At 41.7% G+C, this 20,303-nt stretch overlaps 1 protein-coding gene across 3 annotated transcripts in view; it reads left to right on the forward strand.

The window, feature by feature from the left end:
- lyst (lysosomal trafficking regulator) overlaps positions 1–20,303 on the forward strand; it is an 89,489-nt gene that overhangs the window by 63,093 nt on the left and 6,093 nt on the right. For all 3 annotated transcript variants that reach the window (XM_033980231.2, XM_055227288.1, XM_055227289.1), the window contains 20 exons: positions 1,158–1,349; positions 2,032–2,243; positions 2,760–2,969; positions 3,991–4,167; positions 4,241–4,317; positions 4,724–4,912; positions 5,403–5,548; positions 5,673–5,769; positions 9,822–9,883; positions 10,052–10,107; positions 10,864–11,016; positions 12,130–12,374; positions 12,856–12,922; positions 13,717–13,873; positions 14,433–14,573; positions 14,971–15,188; positions 15,695–15,925; positions 16,456–16,645; positions 17,423–17,559; positions 18,714–18,812. In XM_033980231.2, the coding sequence (XP_033836122.1) occupies positions 1,158–1,349; positions 2,032–2,243; positions 2,760–2,969; positions 3,991–4,167; positions 4,241–4,317; positions 4,724–4,912; positions 5,403–5,548; positions 5,673–5,769; positions 9,822–9,883; positions 10,052–10,107; positions 10,864–11,016; positions 12,130–12,374; positions 12,856–12,922; positions 13,717–13,873; positions 14,433–14,573; positions 14,971–15,188; positions 15,695–15,925; positions 16,456–16,645; positions 17,423–17,559; positions 18,714–18,812 (3,056 nt within the window). The remainder of the gene's footprint in view (positions 1–1,157; positions 1,350–2,031; positions 2,244–2,759; positions 2,970–3,990; positions 4,168–4,240; positions 4,318–4,723; positions 4,913–5,402; positions 5,549–5,672; positions 5,770–9,821; positions 9,884–10,051; positions 10,108–10,863; positions 11,017–12,129; positions 12,375–12,855; positions 12,923–13,716; positions 13,874–14,432; positions 14,574–14,970; positions 15,189–15,694; positions 15,926–16,455; positions 16,646–17,422; positions 17,560–18,713; positions 18,813–20,303) is intronic.

Genomic DNA, 20,303 nt, shown 5'->3' on the forward strand with positions numbered 1-20,303 from the left:
CCGGCAACACTACTGCTCCTATGGCCAGATCCCCATGTCCCCCTCTTTCAGCTTCCTCTCGCAGGACTCCCCCCTCCCCTCCCCAGCAGGCGCTCCGTCCTACATGCTCCACTCTGACGCAGGTAGCCTGGGACAATGACCTCGTACATGGGGACATGTCTCACCATTTTGCAGTGAACGCTCCCTTACTCTGGTGTTAACTTGCCCAGTACACTGTTGTGCTACTGGTGCGTTTGTGTGTTTTTTAAATAGCTTAATCACAACAATGTTTACCATTTTGAAACGTTGAGATCAGTGTTTCAAACAGGTGGTGCCATATGTGGGTTTGCATAATTTAGAGTTGGAGTTGTTTAGAACGACAGTGGAAATATTATAGTTGACTTTTAGACCTGATTTAGCTCTAGATTAAACCTCTAATAACCCTGTTGTATACTTGATTTTGATCCGTTTCTACTTCCTAGTTTCTAGTTCCTGGTTTTATAATAGTCAGTGTGTAGTCTTGAATATGTTGTAGTTAACCACTGGATTAAAGTACTTTTTAAAAATCCTACTTTTGTCCTTGTTGGTTGGTTTTTAGGGTTATCCTTGGTATAGTCCTAATTTTGTCTGTTTTTTTTTTTAAACTGAAGATATAGGACTGTTTTCTCCTAGTTTTAAATACTTATAACTTATCATGTAATATATCATATGTTACTTGTGCATACTGTTGTAGGGGTGATTTTTGAGTCCTAGTTAAATTTGTTATTGTTTAGTTTTTAGTCTTAATTTTGTTGGGAGTTTGTCCCTGTTTGTGCCTTATGTAGCAGTGTAATTCTTTATCTGAATTTTTTATATTTTGGTTTGTTATATTTATATTCTAGTTAATCATTAATATGTCTTTGATACCTACCTACCTTTCTAGATCTCTGAAGTTAACCTGCCTAGAACAAGTGAATTTCTACTTATTTGTGTGTTTGTAATTTTTTTCAAATGCTTAACTGAGCAACTGTTAAGCATTTCAGCACAGATGGTTTTCTGATCAGTGAATTTTTCACATTCATCGGTTTATGATCCATCTGATTAACCTTGCTCTGAACTTGCATGCATGAATCAAACCAGTTAGTGTTTTATCCTGTGTTTCTTCTGATAATTACCCACATATTGTTGTATTCTCGTAGGCCGGCGGCGCTTCTCTCTTGCCCAAACCGACTCCCTGTTGATGCGGATGCGCTCTGTGGCCAGTGACGAGTTGCACCAGATGATGCAGAGGAGGATGAGCCAGGAAAACCCCATCCGAGCCAGCGAGACAGAGTTTGTCCAGAGACTTCAGAGGATCGTGGTGCTGGCCGTCAACAGACTCATTTACCATGGTACAAATCTGCCCACTCTATGCACCAGCTCTGTGCGGTTATGAATTCAAATTATAACTGCAGCTTAGTCCAAATGTAGCTGCAGTTTCAAGGATACACAAAAGTTGATGCTTTAGCCAGGCACAAATTCAAGGGTTTTTTGATACACTTTTTGGCCTATTTATGTTGTCTGAGTTGTGCTTGGTAAACCACTTTCTTCTGTAATTTTCTCACTGTACTTTTATGTTCAGTGAGAAGACATTGAGAAGTAGGGCTATGCAATTAATCACATTTGAGTCAGGATGTAGATTCAGTCATTTATATTTGTCAATGATTAGCTAGGGTCTTTTTAATGGAAAGGTCCCAAACCAGTCCAATGTCATTAAGTCATGTTGTTTGGAGCAAAGTTCAAATTTTTTGATCAATATGAGAAAGAACATGATTCATTCATATCGCCTTGGAAATAGCATTTCAAATTAATTAGAACAACATGAAGAAACGTAAAAGAATTCAACTTATTGGACATATTTTGGCCTTTTTCTGATTCAATGCTTGCTGTACTGTTGACATGTGTTATAGGGTACAAATAATAATAATAAATAAATAAATATATATATAGAAGTTATACCCTGCTCTTAGTTCTGCATGTACAGGTCAGACATACTGTATCTGGTCTAATCCTTTTCCTGTCTTTTTTTCTCAGATGTCAGTCAGGACCTGTTTGACCTGTTGAATATCCCTGACACCCCGGACCACCAGCTCTACACCCCTGAACCAGGAGACACGGCTCCAGACGAGAGTGGTCCCTCCTCTGTCCCTCACTCCCCCACCCCCTTCACCCTCCCTCCTGCGAGCAAGAAGAGCCTGCAGAAGGATATACTCAAACTGATGATGGACGGCATCAAAATCAGCCTGGTAAGTCTATGGGCCAAGGATTTTATTGATCGTGTGGGTAAATTTGCTCTCTGCATTTCATCAAACCTTCAATGCGATTTGGATGATTTGAAGGAGATCTTGAGTAAGAATCTTAGTCAAGAGAACCAAGCAGAAATATTACTTTATTGGCATGTTTATAACCAAAGTACTTCATGATGTTACTGCTTCAAAACTGCAAAAAAAAAAAAGTTCAAATTACTTAAATGAAGTAAAGTATAGCATGTCAAGAAACAAGAAATCCATTGACAAATTATTTAACACTTATAAATGCTCAGATCAACAGAAATGTATTTATTTATTATTAATTTAAACTCATCTGGATTACTTTTTGCTGTGCATTTTGGTCATCCATTCTACTTGGAAATCAAAATCCTAAAAATATCAAGACATGTATCATAAAGAAAAATTATTAGGATGGATGGTCAGGTTATCATGTTAATAATTATGCAAAGCGGGTATCTCCATAAATAAAATATAATCTCCATTTTTCTACAGGGCAGTACAGGCCGAGGTGGTGCCCCTCATCACCAGTGGAGGAGGATCCTCTGGTCTTGTCGGGACACTTTTCGGGTCCAAATCGGGCGTCTGCTGGTTCACACGCTCAGCCCTGCACTACCTCTGTCTGAAAGGAAGGAGGCACTAGAGTTTGTGTTTGATCATAGGCATTTGGACATCCTCAAAGAGAGCCTCAGTCCTGGTCTAGAGGTGGGTGTATGAACAAGTTGGCTTGTGGTGCTAAAAGTTCTGTGCTTAAAGTTGGTCTTAAAGGGTCAGTCACCTGCTTGTCACCATGTGTTTGCTATGCCTGGAATGTTCCACAATATAGCGTTAAACATATTAATCTTGTATATATTCAATTATAGGTGTTTTGCTGAGGAAAAAAATGCCTGGAAAAACATTTGTACTGTGAGCAGGGTCACCTCTCCACACATCTGACCTGTAACTTGGTTTAGTGGCATCAACAGCCTGTCTCCATGGAGATAAATGCTTTTAACCCTTTAAGGACTGAGCACACTATGGGCCAGTATAGGTCACCTAGACTTTTATATTTTTGTTAGCCATAAAAATCATATTAAAGGAAGTATCAGAATTGACTGCATTTTTTTACACATCTACTTCTATTTTACACTTTCATCCGTATTTTTTCTTTTACGCATCGAATAAATGACTGGGAAAATCCCCGCAGCACCCGTGCTCTCATTCGTCACCTTCGCGGAGCAACAGAGGCAGATTACCGTAACTGACGGAAAAATATTTAAATAGCCCCGTGCCTCCGCTTTGAGACGCTGTTTGAATTTACATGAGAGCACAACTGGTTGCGGAGTTACGCTGCTGGAAAGTCCGCATCCGCGCGCTATCACCGACGATAGGATCCGACGCTATAGGGTTAATGCCATACTGTCAAACATTTTAGGCAAACGAATAACAGCAGGGACAAGCAGGTGATGACCACTTACATAGTGCCCCTTTAAGTTTAAGTCTATACTGTGTCACATAGATTTGCTGTACTGTACACTATTTTGGTCCATTTTCTGCTTGTTCATTTTTCACTATATTTCTGCATTAATATGCATGAAACTGCAATAACTACTTTTCTAACACTCTAGACTCTTAGCTTTTTCACATTACTCAAAATAAGAAAGTAGACAGATTTAATTATTTTCCTAGTCCAACTTTAATTGATTTAGTTGATTAGTTGAATTACATTTTACTTTCTGTCTTCCAGCATGGTCCAAAATTGTCTCTGTACCTTTATGAGATGCTTCACGATCACAAAGACAATTTAACCAAAGATGAACAAAACGCAGTGGCTGTTTTCATGACCTCTCTGAAGCTCTGTGGTCATCGCTGCATCCCTCCAAACTCTCCCCATAAGAAAGACTTACTCAAGGCCATAAAGGAGGTTAGACTACAACCCCGGTTAACATGTTACAGAAGTTTTACAAGTGTCAATATTGGAGCCTTTATTTAAACAGGAAAAGTTCAAATACGAAGCCGAAGAGAAAACAAGCAAAGTTGCCTGGGAAAAGAAAATGGCTAGTACCCAGAAAAAGTAAGATTTGTCTTTCCAATTATGAATTTAACACATCACTATTAACTAGTAATGCATTTAAATAATAAAATGTATGCAATTAACATTTTGTGGATAATTCATATTCAAACACTCACATGTTTGTACATGTTCATTGATTATTTGAGATGTGACTACTCTCCAATGAGATGATTATTTTTACTGATTTTGCACTCCTTTGCTTAGTAAAAACATATTTGGAAATCTTCAGAAATTAAACAACTTTATTTTATCAATAATATTTTTTTTATCAGTTAAATACATAAATTGATTTGAACCTGTTGACTATACTAACTAATATTTGTTTTTTAAAAGTATTACTTTTTTGTTTGATATAATGGCAAGGTCCTCTATTGTACCTTTAATTCATCCTCTTTGCTTGTTGCAGTCTAATCCAGAGGCTGGATGGGAAGTCTAAGGACATTTCAAAGATCGCGGCTGATATCACTCAGAACGTGTCTCTGCGTCAGGGCATGGAGAGGAAGAAGGTGATCCAGCACATCAGGGGCCTTTATAAGACCGACCTGAGCGCCAGCAGACACTGGCAGGAGCTGGTGCAGCAGCACACACACGACCGGTGGGCCTGTAACTTTAAATACTGAATACTGTACTGCAGAGGCTTTAAGTAGAAGGAGTAAAAAACAGTTAATGTCTATACTGTATTGCATTTTGGGCTATGCAGTTAATTTATTTTTAATAGAGATCGAGATTCAGGCATGTCTAATCATCAATGATATGGTTGGGCCTTTTAATCAAGAAGACTCAACAATAAATCTCTGACAGTAATAGCCTGTGTTTTGGACTTTTGAGGAAATAAGTTGGGCTGTTTTTGTTTTAAACCGTACTGGTACTGTTTAAAAGTCTGTATGGTTCATGTTTTATGAAATAAATACAAATGCTTTTTAGTACAGTTTTCGAAAAGATAAAATGAAATCAAAATTGAAATTGATCAATATGTGTCATCATTATACAATTTTATTGCCCTGCCCTAATTGCATTTTATTCACATGAAAAATTCAAAAGTGCCTTACAACCTGATAAAAATGGTATGTTTCTTGTTTTTCCAGAGCTGTTTGGTACGACCCAACCTCTTACCCCACGTCCTGGCAGCTGGACCCGACCGAGGGCCCAAACCGAGAGCGGCGCCGGCTGCAGAGATGCTACCTCACCATCCCCAACAAATACCTGCTCAGTGACCGACGCAAACCTGAAGGTTCATCTAGTGTTGTATACTCTGTAATGTACTCTGATTATGATGGCTAGAGACTTGTCAACTTGACTCTGTAAGGTACATTTATTCTGGAGTCACCTTGAGTAACTCCAGCACTGTGTTTTAGACCCTGTCAAGCCCCCTCTCTCGTTTTTATTTGAGGAAAAGACACACTCCTCTTTCTCTTCTACCGTGAAGGACAAAGCCACGAGTGAACCCATCAGGTACAAATATATTTCTTATTTTGTCGTTTTAAATTATATATATCTACTATTTCTTGTCTGCTTAAGAAGTCATAAGGAAATACTCAGATCAGCTACCAACAAAAAACAGCTTTGATTTTTTAAAATCCATCCATCCATCCATTTTCTTCCGCTCATCCGGGGCCGGGTCGCGGGGGCAGCAGTCTAAGCAGGGACTCCCAGACTTCCCTCACCCCGGACACGTCCTCCAGCTCCTCCGGTGGGACCCCAAGGCGTTCCCAGGCCAGCCGAGAGACATAGTCCCTCCAGCGTGTCCTGGGTCTTCCCCGGGGCCTCCTCCCGGTGGGACATGCCCAGAACACCTCCCTAGGGAGGCGTCCAGGAGGCATCCTGAGCAGATGCCCGAGCCACCTCAGCTGGTTCCTCTCAACGTGTAGGAGCAGCGGCTCTACTCCGAGCTCCTCCCGTGTGACCGAGCTCCTCACCCTATCCCTAAGGGTGCGCCCGGCCACTCTGCGGAGGAAGCCCATTTCAGCCGCTTGTATCCGCGATCTTGTCCTTTCGGTCATTACCCAAAGCTCATGACCATAGGTGAGGGTAGGAACGTAGATTGACCGGTAAATCGAGAGCTTCGCCTTCCGGCTCAGCTCCTTCTTTACCACAACGGACCGATACAGCGACCGCATCACTGCAGACGCTGCACCGATCCGCCTGTCAATCTCACGCTCCATCCTTCCCTCACTCGTGAACAAGACCCCGAGATACTTGAACTCCTCCACTTGGGGCAGAGACTCACCACCCACCCGGAGAGAGCAAACCACCTTTTTCCGGTCGAGAACCATGGCCTCGGATTTGGAAGAGCTGATTCTCATCCCAGCCGCTTCACACTCGGCTACAAACCGCCCCAGTGCCTGCTGCAGGTCCTGGCTCGAAGAAGCCATCAGGACAACATCATCCGCAAACAGCAGAGATGAAATCCTGTGGTTCCCAAACCAGGCCCCCTCCGGCCCCTGACTGCGCCTAGAAATTCTGTCCATAAATATAATGAACAGAACCGGTGACAAAGGGCAGCCCTGGCGGAGTCCAACATGCACTGGGAACAGGTCTGACTTACTGCCGGCAATGCGAACACAGCTCCTGCTCCGGTCATACAGGGACCGGACAGCCCTTAGCAAAGAGCCCCGGACCCCATACTCCCAGAGCACCCCCCAAAGGACACCACGAGGGACACGGTCGAATGCCTTCTCCAGATCCACAAAACATATGTGGACTGGTTGGGCATACTCCCATGAGCCCTCGAGGACCCGATGGAGAGTATAGAGCTGGTCCAGTGTTCCACGACCAGGACGAAAACCACACTGCTCTTCCTGAATCCGAGGTTCGACTATCGGTCGGATTCTCCTCTCCAGCACCCTGGAATAGACCTTACCGGGAAGGCTGAGGAGTGTGATTCCCCTGTAATTGGAACACACCCTCCGGTCCCCCTTTTTATACAGAGGGACCACCACCCCGGTCTGCCATTCCACAGGTACTGTCCCCGACCGCCACGCGATGTTGCAGAGACGTGTCAGCCAAGACAGTCCCACAACATCCAGAGACTTGAGGTACTCAGGACGGATCTCATCCACCCCCGGAGCCTTGCCACCGAGGAGCTTGCCAACCACCTCAGTGACTTCAGCCAGGGTGATGGACGAGTCCGCCTCTGGGTCCCCAGTTTCCGCTTCCTCCTCGGAAGACGTGACAGTGGGATTGAGGAGATCCTCAAAGTATTCCTTCCACCGCCCGACAACATCCCCAGTCGAGGTCAGCAGCTCTCCACCCGCACTGTAAACAGTGTTGGTGAAGCACTGCTTTCCCCTCCTGAGGCGTCGGACGGTTTGCCAGAATCTCTTTGAGGCCGTCCGATAGTCCTCCTCCATGGCCTCCCCGAACTCCTCCCAACCCCGAGTTTTTGCCTCTGTGACTGCCCGAGCCGCGGCACGCTTGGCCTGCCGGTACTCATCAGCTGCCTCAGGAGTCCCACGAGCCAACAAGGCTCGATAGGACTCCTTCTTCAGCTTGACGGCATCCCTTACTTCCGGTGTCCACCACCGGGTTCGGGGATTGCCGCCGCGACAAGCACCACAGACCTTACGACCACAGCTACGAGCAGCCGCATCAACAATAGAGGTGGAGAACATGGCCCACTCGGAGTCCATGTCTCCAACCTCCCCCGGGATCAGGGAGAAGCTCTCCCGGAGGCGGGAGTTGAAGACCCCCCTGACAGAGGGCTCCGCCAGACGTTCCCAGCAGACCCTCACAATACGCTTGGGCCTGCCAGGTCTGTCCGGCTTCCTCCTCCGCCAGCGGATCCAACTCACCACCAGGTGGTGATCAGTTGACAGCTCAGCCCCTCTCTTCACCCGAGTGTCCAAGACACGCGGTCGGAGGTCAGATGACACGACAACAAAGTCGATCATCGACCTCCGACCTAGAGTGTCCTGGTGCCACGTGCACCGATGGACACCCTTGTGCTCGAACATGGTGTTTGTTATGGACAAGCTGTGACTAGCACAGAAGTCCAATAACAAAACACCGCTCGGGTTCAGATCGGGGAGGCCGTTCCTCCCAATCACGCCCCTCCAAGTGTCACTGTCGTTACCCACATGGGCGTTGAAGTCCCCCAGGAGAACAACGGAGTCCCCGGTTGGTGCACTGTCTAGTACCCCTCCCAGGGACTCCAAGAAGGCCGGGTACTCTGCACTGCTGTTTGGCCCGTAGGCCGACACAACAGTGAGAGACCTGTCCCCGACCCGAAGGCGCAGGGACGCGACCCTCTCGTTCACCGGAGTGAACCCCAACACGCAGTGGCTGAGCTGTGGGGCAATGAGCAAGCCCACACCAGCTCGCCGCCGCTCCCCGCGGGCAACGCCAGAGAAATGGAGAGTCCAACCCCTCTCAAGAAGATGGGTTCCAGAGCCCAAGCTGTGCGTGGAGGTGAGGCCGACTATATCTAGCCGGTAACGCTCAACCTCCCGCACAAGCTCAGGCTCCTTCCCCCCCAGCGAGGTGACATTCCATGTCCCCAGAGCTAGTCTCCATGTCCGGAGATCCGGTCGTCGAGGTCCCCGCCTTCGACTGCTACCCGGATCTCTCCGCACCCGCCCCTCATGGCTCCTCCCGCAGGTGGTGGGTCCACGGGAGGACGGCCCCACGTCGTTTCTTCGGGCTGGGCCCGACCGGGCCCCGTGGGGAAAGGCCCGGCCACCAGGCGCTCGCTGCCGAGCACCCACCCCAGGCCTGGCTCCAGGGTGGGGCCCCGGTAACGCCAGTCCGGGCGACGTAAACTGCCTTGTTGTATTTTTCTTCATGAAGGGCTTCTGAACCGCTCTTAGTCAGACCCGTCTCCGAGGACCTGTTTGCCATGGGTGACCCTACCAGGGGCATGAAGCCCCCGACAACATAGCTCCCAGGATCATTCGGGTGCTCAAACCCCTCCACCACGTTAAGGTGGCGGTTCGGGGAGGGGATTTTTTAAAATATTTATTTTATTTTTTTTCTTTTTTCTATTTTCCTATGTAATTATGCGAGTAATTAGAATGATAGTGTTATTTATAATCCCATTATATAATTTTTTAGCAGATTGAATATAATGAATGGTAAAGTGATGTTTGGTCCACAATGGTGGTCAGGCTTAAAACAAGAAAAATTAATGACTATCAAGTTTATTCTTTCAATTAATCAGGAATGTGCTAAAACATGTCTGTATTTTGCACAAATGTTATTGCACTGTTGAATATATAACAAAAGTGCAAAAAATAACATCTATCAGATATTTTATCATTATCAATAATGTACTCCACATTTGAATTTTCACCATTACAACAAACAGTTATGTAAATATCATCTTATATATGTATATTGCCCGTCTCTATAGGCAGTCATAATGTTTTGCCTAATCTTTATGTGCCTGTATATTTTGTTTTGGAGGAGGTGACAGGAGGAATATAAATGCCTTATAAACTGGTGTTCCCTCCACAGTAGTTTGTACTTTTCTATTTTCTCTTATAAAACATATCTTTTTGTGTCGGCAGGTTCACCCGGCGCTGCATTAGTGTTGCCCCCTCCAGAGAGACTGCGGGGGAGCTGCTTCTGGGTAAGACTCTGTACATAATAAACCAAAGGACAGCGTTCTACTGTGTCAGCCATTAGAGGAGATTACAGCCACTTTTCTCTCATAGAAGTGTTTTTATTCTGAGGGACTAAGGGACAGCTCTGTTTGTCTAAATCTTAGTTTTTCAAATTTCACTCTTTTGTCTCACAGGGAAGTCTGGCATGTACTTTGTGGAGGATAATGCCTCGGATGCCCATGACAATCAGGTAATACTAATCCTAAGACATGGACCTGTAAAATCATGCTTTTGAGAGCATTGGTTGTAGAGTTGCAAATCATGGACTATTCAAATCAATGCATTCATATTTTGATTATTGTCATCTGGATCATAAAGGACTCTAAAACACATGCCCAAAGACCTTGTACAACAAAACCAGCAGCTTTATCAAATCAAAAAATGTTAAAAAAGAATAAGCTATTTCTCATTTTCATCAGTAATACACTCAATTTACAACTAATCTTTATCCAGAAGACTTCAGTCACATCTCAGTGTACAATAGAAATAATCACTTCACAAGTTGACAAATTGAAAGAAATACTTGTCAACTAGTCGACTGTAGCCCTAGTTGGTTGGTTTGTCTTTGTGTTTTGCTGTCTGTCACACCTTAGAAAGATATGATTTGAATTTTTACGTGAATTGTTTGTGCAGGGTTACATAATGATTCTGATTTTGAAAATGTTGGTAAATCAAACCACATGTGACTGGAGTTTTGGTTGAAAGGAAAAAATATACATTACTTTTACTTGGTTTGCATGTGGTTTATTATGTACATTTATCTCACAATTTTTTGAATGTTCAAATGTTTACTACAGCATCTTCAATGAAATTTTTGAAATCACAGCAACAAATAACTTTTGCTACTTCCGATGTGTTGTCTTGGTATTAGTTTTCATTCTTCTATTGTATTTATATTTGTTAGGTAAACCCAAGCCACTTTAAACTTGTATATTGTTTTGAACAGAGCCTTCATGGTGAGACTGAAGCTCCATCTTTTTCCTGGACGTACGAAGAGATCAAAGAAGTGCACAAACGCTGGTGGCAACTCCGAGACAACGCAGTCGAAATATTCCTCACCAACGGCCGGACCCTGCTGTTAGCGTTCGACACGACCAAGGTATGGCAAAACACATCATTGTTCAAATTGTTTGTGGTTTGAAAAATTACTATTCCAGATATTTTAATTTAGGTTCTGCCAAAAGACAAAATTGGTTTTCCTTGAAATGGGCAGGTGCTACAAACAAGCCATTCTCTGTGGTAATGAAATATGGAAATGTGGCTGAATGGAAAATATGTGATTTTTGAAAAAACTACCAGATAAAAAGCTCCACAGAGACTAGAAAAGCATGAATCAAGATAATCAGACTGGAAGAGAAATGGCTTGTATTTTGTATGAGGGGAATGCTAACAGTGATCTTAGCTAATTGTTAATATGGTTAAGCTTTTTTATCCATAACATCACGTTTACTAAACCTCTGTTAGTTTGTTTTGGCTTCTTTGTCCTTTCAAAAGATTAAAAAAATTACCATATTTTGATGAGATTTTTGGCTGTGTTTACCAATGGTCTGAGGAATAATTGACTAGCTTCAAGAAGTTTTGAAAAGATTTTGTCTAGTAAATATTATGCATTTACACAATATATTGAATGCACTGAGTTCAACTCCATGCAATGTTGGACCATGATGCATTTTTTCAGCCAATATGTAGAAATTACTGTCATTTAACTTTGGTTGCTTTTAATATTTTGACCAATGCCATGTATCAAAGGCAATATTTCCAAAAGTACCGTGAGGTGCGTTCATTTTCTGGTGTGGGTCTGCCACTTGTCTCCATAAAGATAAAGGTGTTAACCCTTTGCCTGGAAAGTTTCTTGTATTTATTCAGTTACAGCTTTTGTTATTGATTAAGAAATAACTTGGAAAAACATACATTCTTCCTGTGAGCGGGGCCACCTCTGACCCATAAATTAGACACATAAGTTTAATGCCATACTGTAGAACATTCCAGGCAAAGCAATAATCTCTCTGGGAAACAAGCAGGTAGCAATCCCTCAACCATTGAAGTTATATAGTGCGCTTTAATGACAAGATAGACCAGAGCAAACTTAGGATATCATTCTAATTAAAATGCCATCTACATTTTACACTGCTTACCATTCAATCCTACCAAACCAACATGCAGAAAAAAATCAAAATAAGCATTGCATTATATTGTTGTTTCTCATTTGAAGTTCCGTGACGACGTGTACCACAACATCCTCACCTCTGACCTCCCGAACCTGCTTGAACACGGGAACATCACGGCCCTCACTCAGTTGTGGGGGTCTGGGCAGATCTCCAACTTTGAGTACCTCACTCACCTCAATAAACACGCGGGGCGCTCCTTCAATGACCTTATGCAGTATCCTGTGTTCCCCTTCATTCTGAGAGACTACACCAGTGAGACCCTAGACCTGCAGGACCCAACTATCTACAGGTCAGTCCATTTGAACACATTTATGCTTGGGCTGCACATTATATCGCAATCAAAATCAAACTGCAAAGGCTACAATTTCATAATTTTTTTGTTGACCATGGCAATGAAAAAACTAAAACATAGATACAGTGTTGATTGGTTTGTTTCCTGATTTTTCATCTGCTTTTAACCTGTTTGTGTTTGAGTTCAGTATTGGTGGCACCATAGTTGTTGTTGTTTTGGGGTTTTTTTTACAAATTAATTATAAATAGTAAAATGCAAAGGTTCAGTTGAGAAATTTAGTCTCTGCTTTGTCTTGGTATAATCCTGGTAAGTTCTGTCTGTTCTGTTTATTTCCTTTATTGTGGAAACATTTGTTTAGCGCCATAAAAAGTAACTTCACTTTTTCTATATAAATGTCTGCTTAAAACCAATGGAAGAACCAAGGACAGTTGTATTATTGATGAAACCGCTTGGTTCATATAAGTTTATTTCATTGCAGGAACCTGGTCAAACCTATTGCCGTCCAGTCAAAGGAAAAAGAAGATCGCTATGTGGATAATTATAGAGTAAGTCGTCTTGCTTGATTTAATGTAATGGTACACGCGCAATGTTAGATTACCCTCAGTCTGACAGCCACAGCACCATTCGTTTATTTGAGGCTGCAAGTCAGACACTAAATTATGTATTCTTTTCTTGACGTCTCATTTATGTTTCACAGTTGATATTTTACTGTGGATTTAAATTGGCTGCAGTGTCTTTGCTAGAACCACGTGGGGCAAGGTTATAAATCTAAATATTTATTCTAATATCTATACTCTATCTATTTACGAACACAGCAACAAAATTATTTTCCCCTCATATATCTATTATCAGTGTTAAGTTTAGCACCCTTTGCTCTGGAAAAATAGATCTGTAAATTCTGACATTAATTGACATTTTTGTTGCCACAGATAAATGTTTACTGTATAACTTTTCTGGTGGAGATGGGTGAGCATCCAAGGAGGTGTTATTGTCTTTCTTCCATTGTGTGGCATTAAACTTATTTACAAATCATTTGTTTCATTATGGGTGGTTTTATTGGTCAAAATACCTTAACATGCTTTCTTACAAATTTGACCTGTAACTTTGCATTTGTCAGTGGAAATTGATAAGATTAATTCAATACTGTGGATCATTCTGTGCAGAGAAATATTATCTCCATGGAGACAAGCATGTGGCGGATCCTCTATCAGAAACATTACGCAGTGCACTTTTGAATATTATGTTCCCTTTGAATTTTTTATATATATATATTTGGTGTAATTTTATAAACCTCATGGGAGCTAAAACATGACACTAGTTTCTTCTTTCTCTTGTGCAGTACCTTGAGGAGGAATACAAAAAGGGTATTCGTGAAGATGACCCCATGCCCCCAGTGCAGCCCTACCACTACGGCTCGCACTACTCCAACAGTGGCACCGTGCTGCACTTCCTGGTCCGAATGCCCCCCTTCACCAAGATGTTTTTGGCCTATCAAGGTGAGTTAAGCTTAAGCATTTCAACTGATCTGATTTAGTCCTGATTTTAGTTAGTTTAGTTATAGTTTGCATTTGTTAATGGATTTTGTGTAATTTGTCTGGACCTTGGTTAGTCCTGTTTTTTTCTGCTTTATGTGATGTTTTAGTGTATATTTATACCTGTGTCAACTAGGTGGCCTTTTGTGGGTTTTTAATAGCAAGCAATTACCATAGACCTCCAAAAAGCTTTTAGCTGCTGTGAGTGCCACCTGCCTCCATTTTGAGGGGGCTTTTAGCGCCAAATGCTAAATATTCGGATCTCCACTACCACATTATGTCACTTGCCCTCACAACAGATACTTATTCTTTTAAAAGTGTTACCTCTGATCCACCCTTGCCCTTTCTATTAAAACTCCCATCAGATTAATTAGTATTTCAATCGTTTTTAAGTCTCCTTGATCTTCCAGGACATCTTTTTATCATTTCAGGAATATATTCAGGGTGTGTGCAGAGGTCTTGAAAGGGGCAATTATCAGACAGTGGGTGAATCTTTAATATTGTGTCTTTGTTCCCGGTTCAGATCAGAGCTTTGATATTCCCGACCGGACGTTCCACTCCATGAACACCACGTGGCGCCTGTCGTCCTACGAGTCCATGACTGATGTCAAGGAGCTCATCCCAGAGTTCTTCTACCTCCCAGAGTTCCTCGTCAACAGAGAAGGTATTTGTGCTGTAAAATGTAATTAGCTAATAATTTAATTTTCACCGTGTAACTTTTCAGGTAGAGAGTCCTCCACCAGCTTGTCTCCATGGAGACATTATGCCTAGAAACTGTTACATCTCCATGGTGACAAATGGGGTATCCACAAGGTTATAGTGAGCTCTATGATAAGGGGACCCTGATCAGAATAAGAATGCATAGTTGTTGTTGTAATTTTGGTCAATAAAAGCACTTCTAATGAAGTAAGGTGCTGTACTGTGGAATATTCCTGTCCTTTAACACCTTACCCAGTAACTACAATAGGAAACAGTGTAGATGATACTGTTTATTGTCTCTGTTTAAAAACAAATTAATAGTTCATAAATACTTTAAGCTTACCTTCTCATTCCTCCCTCAGGTTTTGACTTTGGGGTCCGTCAGAATGGGGAGAGGGTAAATCACGTGAACTTACCTCCCTGGGCGCGCAACGACCCTCGTCTGTTCATCCTGATCCACCGCCAGGCGCTGGAGTCGGAGCACGTGTCCCAGACGCTGTGCCAGTGGATCGACTTAGTGTTCGGCCTCAAGCAGAAAGGAAAAGCCGCTGTGCAAGCCATCAATGTATTCCACCCAGCTGTAAGGATCCCAACTTCTGCAATAAATATTATGAAAACACTAGGGCTGCACCTAACAGTCATTTTAGTAGTTGACTAGTCAGCAATTTTTTTTTTTTTTTCCGATTAGCACACTAGTCATATAAATATTTCTATGGTGCATTGAATTGATACTTCAATTGTGAACCGGATAAAAGTTGAAATATGGTGACCGAAGGTTTAGAGAAAATTGTTGTAAAGTGTATTGATGATAAAAATCTGAAATTATGTAATGATGCTGTCTTTGTCATAAACGATCTTATGGCTGCATTCACACTTACCCCATCAAAACTGGGAATAAATTGTGACTGAACTGGGACAAACCCCGGACTAGACCAAAACTAAACCAGGCCTATAATAGTATAAATATAATCACCAAACAAGTGTGATAAGTCTTTCAAAATATGATTATGATTAATTGATTAATACTTGCAGCCTTATAAAACGTTCCTTTAGTCTGAGTTTTCTGATCAGTTTGTTGTTTGGCAGACTTATTTTGGCGTGGACGTGTCCGCAGTGGAGGACCCAGTGCAGCGTCGTGCTTTGGAAACCATGATTAAAACATATGGCCAGACGCCCAGGCAGCTCTTCAGCGCGTCCCATATCAGCCGCGCTGGGACCAGGCTCATGATGGAGGGGGAGCTGCCCGCTGCCATGGGCCTCTTGGTGCAGCTGGCCTTCAGAGAGACCAGGGAGCAGGCCAAAGAGATAGTGTGCCCGGTAAGAACCCCACTTTGCTAAATTATCTTCACATTGGTCAGTCTGTAAGTGAATCCTTTTGCAGCGTTCATAGCCTGACCAGTTACTAATTCTTTATTTGTAACTATTTTATAACTTATGTTATGTTGTAGTTATTACATTATTAGTTTCATTTTTAAGGAATCTGGCTTATCTTGGATATAAAATTATTAGACAAACCATGATATAATAATGTTGAGCCCACTTATTTTCATGGCAATGGTGCATTTAAGCCAGAAGGATTTATAAATAATAGTGAATACACTGTACAGAGACTGTTGTTCTAGGACTAGCACAAAGTAGTCAACTAAATATATAATACAACCCACTAAGAGATCTAAACCTAAAAATTGTGGTAAATTTTATTTCACTGCTAAACAAGTTTATTTTGCTCACGATAGAGTTCTGGTGCAGGATGCTTATAAAGCCATTTTGCAGCTTTGAGTAATGTAATTCTGCAGCATAATCACTGTAAATGTGCATTTTCTAATCTGGTTGGTTTATTCCCACAGAGCCCACTCCCCTGGATCAAAGGCCTGAAATGGGGGGAGTATGTGGGGTCACCCAGTGCCCCTGACCCTGTGGTGTGCTTCAGCCAGCCTCACGGGGAGCGCTTTGGGTCCCTGCTCGCCCTGCCCACCCGAGCCATCTGTGGACTGTCCCGCAAGTTCTGCCTCATGATGATCTACAGCAAGGAGCAGGGTAAGGCCTGAACTTAGTCTCAATATTGTTAAATGTTTTAAATGTCCCACTCTCAGGAGTCAGTATTCCTACGTAAATTATATGGTATTGTTATAAGAACTGCCTTACAAAGAAAATCCAATGTTGAGCCTTATAATTTTAAACAGTTTTAATTCAGATGTATTTTTGTATAGCCCCAAATCATAAAACTTTAAGTTAATCTTCCTTTATATTTATCCAACCACAATAGACAAAACTACTTAAAGATCTTACATTACACAAAAGAGAATCTTGTGAGCTTTAAACCATATTATAATGTTGTTCCACTTTGTGATGTCATGCAGTGGTAGTTTTCAAGTTAATAGCTACATTTACCTTTTGATTAATAGAGATTGACACTTCTAGTGCTGAAACCATCCAGATGATTCTAGTAAAGGTGTTTGGAGTTTAACATGGTGGAGCACTTCTTGTATTAACACATGACAAGGTGGAACGTGTTTTCACTTTGAGAAAAGAACTCAGCCTAAACATCTAGGGTTTGTGTGTTAAACATGTGTGAATGAAACAAAAGACAACTCCAGGTCTGTTTTTGATGAAGAAACAGCATTGTAATATATATCAGAAAATGGCATAATATGGGACCTTTAAGTCCAGTAAAATATTCCAATTACAAGTAATTTTAACTCATGTAGAAGGGAAGACTTTTTGCAGTCCTTGCCTTCAGAATTACAGGTTGACAATATAAGCAGTGGTTCTCTATAAATGCTGAAGCGAAATTGTGCAATTTTCTCTCTAAAGGAGTCCGGAGCATGCACAGTACAGACATCCAGTGGTCTGCCATTCTGAGCTGGGGTTATGCAGACAATATACTGAGACTGAAGAGCAAACAGAGCGAACCACCCATCAACTTTATCCAGTGCTCCCCCCTTCACCTGGTAATTATTAACAATGCATTATGTTATTAAACACTAAAAAATAACTACCGGTACAACTTAATTAGGCTTAATGATGCATGTAGAAAGACTTGATTTATAATGAGCAAATAGTTTAATAAGAAAGATAGAGGCTTAGTAACTACTCGATTATGGGGTTAGGGTTAGGGGTTTTCTTCATTATGAATCAAGTCTTTGTTCGTGCTTCATAAAGACTTAAAATTGTTGTTAGTAAGTGTTTCCATATCTTAATTATATGGTTTGGACAGTTTTGACTGATCAAAAAAATTTCTATATTTTGCATCTTGTTTCTCTTATAAATTTATTTGACCTGACTTTATTCTCATGGTAATACAGCAAGCCTCAGAGCAGTGACAAGTGTTTTGTTTATGTTTATTGTAAGCCCCACTCAAGTTTAGTGTTGTTAAGTACAATGTATTTGCAAGGAGTGTTGATAAGAAGAGCTTAGAATTCATTTCCATGTTAATGACAGACTGTCTTATCCTCTAGTGGATGTAATCCCCAACAGCATTGAGTCTTTTGAACTACGGTTTAATTTTTCCATCAGTTATTGTTAGTCAGGCATCAGACTTATTTGATTGGCGGCAAATTTCAAAATGCCTTTTTTATAACTTAAATCTAAAAAATTTGTAAGATAGGTTTTCCTTAAAAGTGGCATTATGCAACTTTTCTGATGGAGGGGCCACTACCTGATTGTCACCATGGAAATGTTATTCCTGTGCCTGGAATGTTTCACAGTGTGCATTTTTGGTTTGGTAGTCTTAAGGTATTTTTGAGGAATAAAAATGAGTGTTGAATAATACTGGGGAATATTCTGGCAAAACAACTGCGTCTCCATGGACACAAGCATGTGGCAGACTCTCCACCTAAATCCATTATTTTTGCATTATTGTCAGAGTGGCATTCAAGCCAACCAAACCACAAATCCCTTGATCACATCAAAGTGAGAATAGTAAAAAATAACACGTTAATGTGTTTTGTGAACTTTGGGTTGTTTTTTTGCCCCTTTACCAAATCACAGCCATCTCTTTTACCCACTCTGTAAAATACCATGTCATGTCTCTATGATTTTTAGTGTTCACTCTGAGCCCCAGTTCAAATGAAAGTCCCTCTCCTCCCTCTCGTCTCTGCTCCAGGTGACCAGCTGTGCCTGGGTGCCCGATGGATGCCAGCTTTTTACGGGCAGCAAGTGTGGAGTCATCACCGCCTACAGCAACCGCTTCACCAGCACCACGGTGAGTCTCCATGACAACGGCCCCCTTTAACCCGCGGCCCGCTCCTCGCCACCAGTCCACCCACCTCCTCCCATCACCCCCCTCTGCTCCTCTTATCCAGATCGGGATCATGCATCACTAAAGCAACGTTATGGGAGAAATCAGACAAGAGGCAATGTTTGTAGAATTATAATGGCCAAAGAAATATGAAAAACAAAAGTGTTCCTGTATGCTATTCTTGTATGTAATTAAGGTTGTCAAATCAAAATCGATACTCAGATACTAAGTGATTCAAAAATACTAATGAAAATCACACAAATGGGTCAAAATCCCTTAAATCCGTTAGTAAATTAATCTGTCAAATACATTTTTAATTGGTGTTCTAATTATCTCATTAGGATTACAAGGATATATATGGATCGCAGCAGAAAGGAGAATGCGTGGATTGAGTTATCAAGCCAATCTGCAGCTTTACTTCTACATACAAAGTTGTTTTTGCACAAGATCCTAGTAATTTGTGAGCTTTTGTCCCCTTTTAGTCAACTGCAGCCCTAGTCTAATATTCGTTGATTTTGTTTTGAGGAATTCTTTTTAGGATAAAATATACTTACTGTGTTACACATTTAGACACACACACATCATCAACATTGAAACTGACTAGAACAAGACTGCAAACTAAACACAAAACTAGGCCAGAACTTAACCACAACTAGAACAGGGACAAATCAAGACTACATCAGAACTAAACTGAACTCAAACTCGAGCTCAAACCTGGACTGTATGGAGAATCTAGTATTCCTGTATTAGTTAGGTACAGAAAACATCCAAACAGAACATCCACAATCTATTTATAGTCTAGATTAGTGACAAGGTTAACAATCCCACTATGTTTTCGAGTAGATTTACCGACCCACCTCTCATTTCATCTCAACACTACAGGCCTATGAAACATTATGATGTCATCTGAAACCCACCCGCCCTCACTGCCATCTTTACCAGGCATAGGGTTCTTCATTAGGCACATCACAGCTGCCCTTGAAACACATCTCCACAGCTCAGGACTCAGGAGTGGGATTAGGGGTCATGGAGTTCAGTCATCAGAGCCAAGCACAGGTTTCTACCCACTCGGAGGGATTTTGAAAAGCAGTTGATAAATTAGATATGCAGCGCAGCACGGGAGATGGTTTAGAGAATGTGTAAAGGATGAATGTAGCTCAAGTACTGTTACAGAGTAGTGTATTTTTAACTCCCAACGATTTTCAAAATGTTGTTCGTAAAAATTACTAGGGTTGTTGGTAGGGATGACCAAATATATCACAAAAATATCGATATCATAGTACTGGCTGACTGGCTGATACATAAGAAAATAAATATATTGCAACAACACAAGGTTCCCCATTTTACAGGAGTTTACAGATTTTTTTAAATGAAAATTGATAAAAAGGCAGATTGTATTCATGATTTTCCTTATTAGGTCCTACATCAGACTTGAATTGGTCTTGGTTTAGTTTC

This window comes from Periophthalmus magnuspinnatus, chromosome 15, assembly GCF_009829125.3.
Source record: "Periophthalmus magnuspinnatus isolate fPerMag1 chromosome 15, fPerMag1.2.pri, whole genome shotgun sequence".
In the NCBI taxonomy this organism is placed as follows: domain Eukaryota; kingdom Metazoa; phylum Chordata; class Actinopteri; order Gobiiformes; family Gobiidae; genus Periophthalmus; species Periophthalmus magnuspinnatus.